The sequence below is a fragment of the Lingula anatina genome, chromosome 8 (assembly GCF_051362555.1).
Source record: "Lingula anatina isolate TDL-2025a chromosome 8, LinAna3.0, whole genome shotgun sequence".
Taxonomy (NCBI): Eukaryota; Metazoa; Brachiopoda; class Lingulata; order Lingulida; family Lingulidae; genus Lingula; species Lingula anatina.
In genome coordinates this window covers 13,364,164-13,373,991 of record NC_141774.1, presented here as the reverse complement: position 1 = coordinate 13,373,991, position 9,828 = coordinate 13,364,164, and the positions used below count along the sequence as shown (strand labels likewise).

At 35.8% G+C, this 9,828-nt stretch overlaps 1 protein-coding gene across 1 annotated transcript; it reads right to left on the bottom strand.

The window, feature by feature from the left end:
- Positions 1–2,898: 2,898 nt before the first annotated feature.
- Positions 2,899–7,943, bottom strand: LOC147760393 (solute carrier family 22 member 18-like). Its single transcript, XM_086994236.1, has 8 exons — positions 7,752–7,943; positions 6,826–7,069; positions 6,182–6,314; positions 5,518–5,672; positions 4,916–5,020; positions 4,388–4,500; positions 3,565–3,666; positions 2,899–3,072 (listed from the first exon to the last, which is right to left on the bottom strand). Exons 1-8 carry the CDS (start codon positions 7,863–7,865, stop codon positions 2,914–2,916), a joined length of 1,125 nt encoding a protein of 374 aa, XP_086850362.1. The 5' UTR covers positions 7,866–7,943; the 3' UTR covers positions 2,899–2,913.
- Between the last annotated feature and the right edge of the window lie 1,885 nt (positions 7,944–9,828).

The following is a 9,828-nucleotide window of genomic DNA, read 5'->3' as shown; positions in this document are numbered from 1 at the left end:
AGAGAGAGAGAGAGAGAGAGAGATCAAACAAACAAATATCTCAGTCAATGAACAACTAATACATTATAAATAAAAACAATCTGCAATACAATAATTTTGGTAGGTTTTTAATGTCAGGTTAGTTAACAGCTGCAAGTAGGAGTAGTATTACAAAATCTCCATAACTAGGAGCATTTATCGTTAATAAAGAGATAATGGAATTCAATAACGTAATAAAATATTATTATTGACCCTTCACCTCACGCGGGTGTACAAATACACGTACGAGTTCTTATCTACGATCATTGCAAATATGAATATTTGAATAACTGACGTAACTCCTGGATTACATTGCGACTGACCTATACGTATCTTGGTTTCAAATTAACAATGCATTTCTTAAAACTAAGAGTAACTTTCGACTAAGAGTCGTTTGGGAAACCGGCACCCACTTAATATTGTAGTTCGAGTCACTTGACTAGCACGTGACTAGCACGTGACTATGCCACGTGGCAGAGAGGACAGAGATTTAAGTGCATAAAGCTTTAGGCCACGTGGTGGTTACATACTTTTGCTTTGAGCAGACAAAACTTTCTGAGACAGACATTACTTATACAGTAGTTGACAAAACAATAAACATATCAAAAACTAAAAACATGAAAACTTTTAACAAGATTTGTTTTTGTGTCCCCTAATTTTCACTAGCTACAGAGATTAAATGAAACTTATAAATAACAAACATATATACTGTAACAGCCATATTTTTCAGACGTCCCTATTGTCCAAGGGCTAATTGACAAATTTCTTGTTTATGTACAGTCATATTTGTTCAGTTTTCCGTTTTCCCTTTTAGGAAACCATAATGTAAAAGCTGTACATGTAAAAGCTATGAGCACCGGTATGTATGAGGTAAAATGTTTATACACCCTTTTATCTTCCTCTTCATTTTCACAATTTCAAGGGCAGTGATAATACAAAGAATATACGTTGATGTTCACACGGCTTAACCCAATATAAATCTTTGGACTGAAAAGTTACACTTAAAGAGTATTCTTGAGTTTTAAACACAGTGAAGTGATACACACAGTTGTAGGAACTAAGAGATTCTTATAGTATGGCCCCATTCAGAATAGGGGACTAACTAGTCCGAGAGTCAAATATGCCGACTCACTACAAGGCTTGCTGTCTATTCTGCTACTAGACACTAAACAGATATCCCGTGGGGAAGTATTCAAGTGGGTCGGCCATATTTGACCCTCGGATTAGTTAGTCCCCTATTCTGAACGAGGCCAGTGAGTGGCTGGAAAATACGTCTTGTGTATTTTAGTGAGCCAAAAGCCTAGATGTACTTCTGAGCATGATAAAGGTTTATGTACATGTATAAGCACCAAAGCAAACAATACTAGCACCTTTAAGCTACTATTTTTTTGATATTATGAGCTGCAATGACTGCATTGAAGACCAACAAATTAAATAATTATATAAAAGCTGCTTCAACCAATTTTTAAAATAAATTATATATGCAACAATATATATATATGTTAGGCTAGACAAAATTAATATGTTAACTGATAAATAAAAGAGTAGTTACTATGTGTAAATAGAACAGGTAGACATATTTTTTATCTTTTTTTTTTTTTTTTGAACAAATGATTATAGCAGGTATAGCACAGCAGCTTTTAATTACTTTTCTAAAAGGGGCAGGAGCATGTTAAATGCACAATATGAGCAATTTCAGAGCACAAAAAAGGTTTATGCTAAGGTCAAATACTATATTAAATTTACTAGGACCCTATCCATATTTTTTACATTAAAAAACTTGTGCAAAAAAAAAAAAAAAAAAAAAAAAAGTGATTTCTTCAAAATTAGGGTTGATCGCTCTAGTTAACTAGCTAATCAATATTGTATGGTGTTATGTGTATAATCATATCTCTCTCAATGTATATATCCATCTATCTATCTATCTATCTATCTAGTATCTATCCTACCACACACCACATACATACTTAAAAGTACCATTTGAAGTCATTTCTGCCACAAAAGCCAAACAAATGCCACTATATAGTTTCAAATAGTATAACTTCCAGAAATACCATAAGACATTGTTTCATATTTTAATATGAGCCCAAAACCCAAAACCCAAAAATAAAATTTGAACTGATTTTTCTGCTTGCATTCTGTGCTGTATACCAATGGGGCAGATAAGTAGGTCAAATTTACAACAAAAATTTGAATGGGCAGTTTAAAACTCTCTTATGGCTGATCCAGTGATTAATTTGGTTTATCCCTTGGCATGTCAACTTAATTTTAATCATATAAGAAACTAACAGAAGTGGTTTATATGTGTAACTGGGAACTCACGCTCCACAGACATTCAAATGTAACTTTAAAATGACAAATACTAGTCAGACAGACAGACAGACAGGTAGATAGATGACATATGCCTTAATCCTTCAGCTTCCAAAAGAGTGCAATGGCAACCAAGAGGCTACAGATGCAGCCTTGATATCCAAAGGCGTAGAACCCCACGGTCTTCAGTAAGAACCCTCCCAGTGTCGGGGAGATGATACCACCTAGAGAATCTACAGCCATTGAGAGACCAAGAATGGAGCCTGCAAGGAAAAAATGGTCCAATAAACCTGATGTTCAAACTTGGCCTGTATTTAACTGCTATAAATTACCCCAGTAAGTTTAGAGATAATAAGGCATATGGCTATCAATATATTTCACTAAAAAAGTTACTGATATGCACCTTCTATCATGGACATACACGGCTAATTGCATCCTTAAACAAATAACAATGTTTCATTACAGATGTTATTATCTGTGTCTGCTCCTGGTATCACTTTGATCATTTCCCTGTTAAATTAAGGATAATACATACAGATTTTTTTCAATGATAATTTTAATCATGGACACAGACCACTAACTACATCATAACACAAACAACGTTATATTACAGATGTTATTACCTGTATCTGCTTCTGGTATCACTTTGGTCATCTCACTGGTAGTGGTCACCACGAGAACCGCCACACCAATGGTCAGGGGGGTACTCACCACACACACTAGGATCACGTCCTTAACCAGAGCCTGCAAGTTTAAGGATGATTTACCATTAATTAATCTTTCAATGATCATCATACTATGATGCTCTTTTTTTTCTGTAAGATTGCAAGAGGATTGTGAATTATTCTGTTCAATCAGTCAGAGCCTGTCAGGATTCTTGATTGATTTACAATTTCACAAGTAAGGTACAATTATGGACATAGACATCTAACAGCATTGTTCTACAAATAAATAAGCGATAAATAAGTAATATATGATAAATTAATCTTCAGATAATCATAATACTATGATGTTTTTCTTTTCTGGAATAATTCTATGGAGAATGTGGATTATTCTATTCAAAACAACCGGACATTCAACAGTTACATGTATGAAAAATAATCTACCAAACCAGAAGACTTTTCACACATCTTACTGACAGAGCAAAATGATCAACTGGTCCTTGAAAGTTTTGTAAGTCATGACCAATAGAACTGGCAGTTTAAATATGCAGTGAAACCTGTAAAATGTCCTCACCATTAATAAATATGACAAGGTAAATATCACAAAGCAGAACTTGAGGAGGGCACCATCACTGAATCTTGATGTCAGAAACCCAACCCCAAACCCTTGAGAGAGCTGGAATAATAAAAAAAAAAAAAAAAAAATTACAGAATATTTGGTGTTAAACCTTCGAATCATATATTTTACATACTGTATATTTTATTATCAAGTGCAAAATCTGTGTTAAAAATTATAGTACCTACATTAATAAAACGTATACAAGAAAGATTTCTAAAGAGACTGCATTCACTTTATCTACCTATGAGGCATGGCTTTTTGACTCTTCCTCAAACGGCTTAGTCACATGACTGACTCATTGAAGTCATCTTGTTTAGACAAGTTAAACATTTTATCATCATTAGACGAGAGTCAATGAAAAATCTCAAGAGTCAATGGAAAATCTCACATGGCAGGTTGAGTATATCCTCCCCAAGGAGGTGAAAACATCTACAGCCAGTCTAAATCAGGGCCAAAAATATGTCAGGCATAGGACCCGTTCAGAATAGATGATCCGAGTACTAACTGATACACCAACTAAATATGGTCAACCACACTTCAAAAGAGATGGTGCCGATTCCTGATGGTCCCCCACCTCAACACACGCTATTAAAAGGATTAGATCTTGGCTCCGAGGTTTAACTGCTAGGCCCCTGCAGCGACGGCGCATGTGGAGGCAGGGCCATACTGTCATATACTGTTAACTTTACAGAGACGTAGTTGTGTTCATTATCTAGGTTTTCCTTTTACTTTTTAAATGTATCCTACAGGTATACAAGTAGCTACACAAAACCATTACCATCGTTAAAACTGCCTGATAAGATAAAATATATCCATTTTTATCTGCAGGTAAATTAAACACTGTCATTGCCACCACTGGGAACATGGACTGGAATACAGCATACGGCATTCCTGAGAAAACATAGAAAAGAAAGTGTTAAGTGTACACATAAACAGTTTGTCAGAGATCTACCAATAGTCAAAATATATCATCCCTGCTTTGTTTACTGAGTAGCAAAAATGTCAGTTTTTCTGAATATTTCAATAGTTATTGTTTTGCCACCAATTAAGGTATATCCTATCCAAAGTTGTTCTCAAAAACAGATTATAGATTGTAATTCTGAGAACAGATTTGAATGTGGTATACCTGATTAGCAATCAAAAAGAAGTGGTGCATTAAATTTTGCTATTTCAGTGTCTCACACCTTTTATGTTTTTAATATTTTACCATACATAACAGAAGGACAAATGGCTATAAACAGAAACTGCTAAAAGTTTTGCCCATGCACCTACAAAGTAACAAATTTCACAGAGGTTACATACAAACCTGATAAAGCTTTTACTGCAAGAAAGAACCCCACATCAGGAATGGTTAATAAGCGGAAAAGCTTTTTTATATCACAAACACTGCTGCCTTTGTTCTCAGGAGATTCTGAAATATTAAATAAGAATCATAAAATCTATGATTGGTGCATTCCTATGCCTGTTTATGAATACTGGCACAGTGTATATCTATGTGATATATTCCTAATTTCACTGACCATTGACTACAGTAATGAATGACTTGAACGTTTCAATGGGACAAATTGTGAATTTTAAAAAATACTGTTTTTTAAAGTCATGAAGTCTTAAAATAAGAACATTCCTATTGAGCGGTAGCAGCAAAACTGAAAGCAGGCTACCTAATATATATATATATATATACAGAACCTTACAGTTTTAATTTACACAGAAAAGAACCAGGTTTGGGGCACAGGGAATCTGTAATTTGGTCATCAATTTACGGGGAGTCCAGTCCAAACAAGCCCAACCAACCCAAAAACTTTGTAAGCCGTCCAGCCATCTCTTGAAATATAGGCTGTCTTTTGAGGCTAATGGCAGTTCAAATGATGACTAGCTCTCCGGGAAAACCCATGTTGATGCACATACCTTTTACGGCCTCTTTGTCTTGATCACTTGGCTCCACATCATCCAGTTCAGCTGCAGTTGGTGCCAGTTTTTTGGTGTTGTGGGGAACAAAACACCACACCAGGACCACGCTTAACATTGACCCTGCACACGCCACAAACGCAGCTGTTTGTTCACTGATTAAAAAAAAAAAAAGTGACATTTTCCAATTATTTTGAATTGTCCTGGTGCAAAAAATAATCTGTATTTTGTGTTCTGGTTTCCCCATAGTATACTGCACCTTCCCTAGCTTAATGATTTTTTTGATTTGCATCTTGTTGGTTATTAATGAACTGTTTGTGTCAAGGACACATTTTATGCTGTGTATGAAACCGAATAATTAAAAAATGGAGGAAGTTTACAGTTAAGGTCACCTGACCTTGGCTCTGTACACGATGTAATGTGTAATTAAGCATTTAAAAAAAATATTAGTTTCAACTAAAATAAGTTATTGAAAAGTAATTGATTATACTTCTGAAAAAAGCAATGCACAGAAAATATTCAGTCAATTTCGACATTCTTGTGCATTATCAATATATTGCTATTTCACATTATCTTAATACACTTCAACTTTTATTTCTTCTATCTTAAATATAATCTCTCACTCAAAAGAATTATATCAAAGGAACATCCCAATGTCCTTTACCTGTAGTGCTTGTTTACAAAACCACCAATGAACGGCCCGATAACGGAGCCCATTCCGTACGACAGCCACAGTTTTCCCAGGGCGTCGGCTCTCCGCTCACTGTCTGTGAGGTCTGTTATCACCATCTGACCACCTATAAAATAAAACATTAGAATTATCTAGTAAATCCATGTGCGAAAGCTGTAAAAAACTGAAAATCCTGAAAGGGTAGCTTGTCATTTCTCATTGCATTAAGACCATATGAAAAATAGATCAAAATGAAGACTTAAAATCCTGAAATCAGGCATAATCATGAAAACTTTCATTCATGTAATTCTTATAAGCAAATCAATGATTATTATAATATTAAGTAAAGGTGTCTAGGAAGCTTGACATCTTTGTTTTAAAAATAACAATGATAATGATCTTAATTAAGCTGGCTTATTTTTGATGATTTTAATCAATAATGCATCATGTACATCACAACAACATTTCATTTCCCTGAAAAAAGATTTTTCCTTTCAAAATTGATACAATATCAGAACCCTGACAGAAAATGTCTATTTATTTATTTATCTATTTTTAATTTTATTACTATTATTATTTGTTCTTTTAATATTTTTGGCAAAAAAGGTATTTATCTCTTTCCTTTAATATCCACTCACCTGTCATACAATGCATTAGAAGACTCGGCAAACTGGAGGCGAACAACATCGGCAGTGAGTACGCAGCTCCAAGCATGAAGTAATACATGGCCGCTGCCAGAAAGGCCAATGTCAAGGCTACTCTACTCCCAAACACATCGCCAAATCTACCGAATAGAATTCCACCAAACAACTGGGCTACCCCACAGGTGCTCTGGAGGTAGCCAAATATAAGGGGGTCGGCCCCTAGGTTCTTGCTGAGATACTGGAATAAGGAGGGCCAAAATAGATTAAAATTTTTCTGAATTTCAAACTACATAGTGACTGTCACATATATATATATATATATATATATATATATATATATATATATATATATATATATATATATGTACATACAGAATCGAAACAGATTATAATGACAATCAAAACTCATTGGTGATGATGTATTTGATTATTTTCAATTTTACAGAGATACACTGAAATAACGAGGTTCAAAACAGAATGAAATTTCTGAATTTCAAAACCTATTACAACAGAAATACTAATGTAATAAAGTTAAAATAAATACTAGCTATGACAATCAAGTCTCACTAGCAGTGTGTGAAACTGTATTGCCAAGATGCACTGAAATAACTGTTAGGTTCAAAACAGAGTTCAATGTTTCTAAATTTAAATGTCTACCAGTACAGTCATGCAAATATGTATACTGTACACAGGCTTGTAGCCAGGGGGGTTCATGGGGGTCAAAAGAACCCCCCTTTTGGCTCTGAAAAGGCCCCCTCTGGGTAAAACTTTATCTACTATATAGTAGGTACACGTAGTAGGTTTCATAGTATAAGGTCCAATTTTTCAGAAAAAGAATGCCCTTTAGAAATTGCTACAGACCTGGTACATGTATATAATCAAAATCAAAAATCAAAAATAACGAAAAAACCCAGTCTCACCGGCAGTGTATTAGTCTGTATGGCCCAGCAAGTAGCATACAGGAACATGTTGATGTGGACATTGATGACGAGACAGCTCCATTTCCTGGGGGTTCTCACCACCTCAACCTTCATTTCAGCTCAGGGGTGGGGCAGACAGGGGGCGGGGTCAGATAAATCAGTCTCTGTGCCCAGTGTTGTCCACTTAATGTCCAGTTTCTGCAATATGAGAGGAGAAAAAATAGACAATTATTTTCTTTTACTCTTATTCACGCTCGGCTGTCACCTTGATTGGATAGTAAACGATTGTCGTAACATCGCTAAATGATATTAAAACCGGGTGCATAAACTTGAAAACCACCTACAACAACCTTGGACCACCACATTAATCCAATACAATGCAAAAATAAACTATAACAAGTGGTTAAAGCCTTCAAACCGAATGTCGTAAAGTCCCCATATACCTCCATAGAGACAATAAAATAGAATGAGCTTGTGAAACAAGAAAAATCCAGTTCCAACATAATAATCGAAATAAAATACTGCCGGGCATCGGAGCCCCCTAAAACTTGGCACGCTTACCGCTAATACTGCAGGCTACATCATCCCGTCGCTCGTTTGTAAATTCCGTGCATGGCATACGCACAATCAAACCGTAAAAAAAAAATTCTCGGGGTGTCGTTGGCCAGGTCCACGCAACAATCCAATTCAGGAAATGACGTAACCGCAGAGGTCGCATTGTCCAATGGCATGGCTTCTTTTTCGTAATGGTAGGTTAGAGTGGACCTGGCCAACGACACCCCGAGAATTTGTTTTTTACGGTTTGATTGTGCGTATGCCATGCACGGAATTTACAAACGAGCGACGGGATGATGTAGCCTGCAGTATTAGCGGTAAGCGTGCCAAGTTTTAGGGGGCTCCGATGCCCGGCAGTATTTTATTTCGATTATTATGTTGGAACTGGATTTTTCTTGTTTCACAAGCTCATTCTATTTTATTGTCTCTATGGAGGTATATGGGGACTTTACGACATTCGGTTTAAAGGCTTTAACCACTTGTTATAGTTTATGTTTGCATTGTATTGGATTAATGTGGCAGTCCAAGGTTGTTGTAGGTGGTTTTCAAGTTTATGCACCCGGTTTTAATATCATTTAGCGATTTTACGACAATCGTTTACTATCCAATCAAGGTGACAGCCGAGCGTGCTCTTATTTATTCATTTTCCAATATTTATTTATTTATTTATTGCCTATTATAATCAATTAATATATGTATTAATTAAATTATTCATTTATTTATTTCATTTTTTTAATTTATTTATTTATTTATTTATTATTATTATTATTTTTTTTTTGGGGGGGGGGGGGGAGGGGGAGGGGGTCTCACCCAACATCGATCCCCTACCGTAGTCTCAATCATACAGTTGCAGGTCATTCCTGGACACGTAGACAAGTACTGTTTCCAGCATTTTATGCCTTAAACCTGCACAACATACTATTTGTAAGCTATCTTTCTTTTTTTCAAGTACCTGCGATTGAGTAGTTGAGTGGCAGTGACGACACTGACGTACCCCTGGAGAACCTCAAAATTTCCGTAACATCTCCCCACTGTTTGTCACTACTTATAAGTGCATATATGTAACTAAATACCCTATTACTAAGTCATTTACCTTGACGCAAACGCCTCATCCTCTGCCCGTCTGATCTGAAAGATATCTGGACATTTTGTGTCGTTTTACATAAATTTCACATTTGCCACGCAGAGGGATTCCCTAAAGATGGCGGGTTTGACCTAATTTTCAACGATGTCAAAACGAGGCAGGAATTCCCGGAGGCGTGGTTTCCGCAGATCAACAAAACTCCCGACTCTTTTGTGATGAAAATAACAACGGAAGAAAGCGAAATTAGCGGCAATTTGTCGTTGGGATTAAAGTTCCTTACCTAAATTAGTTAAACCGTGTCATATTATCTGTCCATCTTTCCCAAAAACCCTCAGTTTTATAACACTGTCTTTACCGCCACGTACCAACTTAAGGATGTAACAAAATAATTGATTTAAAATGTGAAAAAATATAAGAAACAGGCACTCACCTTTGTGC

Coding starts and splice junctions, on each gene's coding strand:
- LOC147760393 (XM_086994236.1), bottom strand. CDS start 7,865: ATGAAGGTTGAGGTGGTGAGAACCCCCAGGAAATGGAGCTGTCTCGTC. Junction 7,070..7,751: donor TACAGACTAATACACTGCCG/GTGAGACTGGGT, acceptor TCCTTATTCCAG/TATCTCAGCAAGAACCTAGG. Junction 3,073..3,564: donor CCTTGTCATATTTATTAATG/GTGAGGACATTT, acceptor TTAAACTTGCAG/GCTCTGGTTAAGGACGTGAT.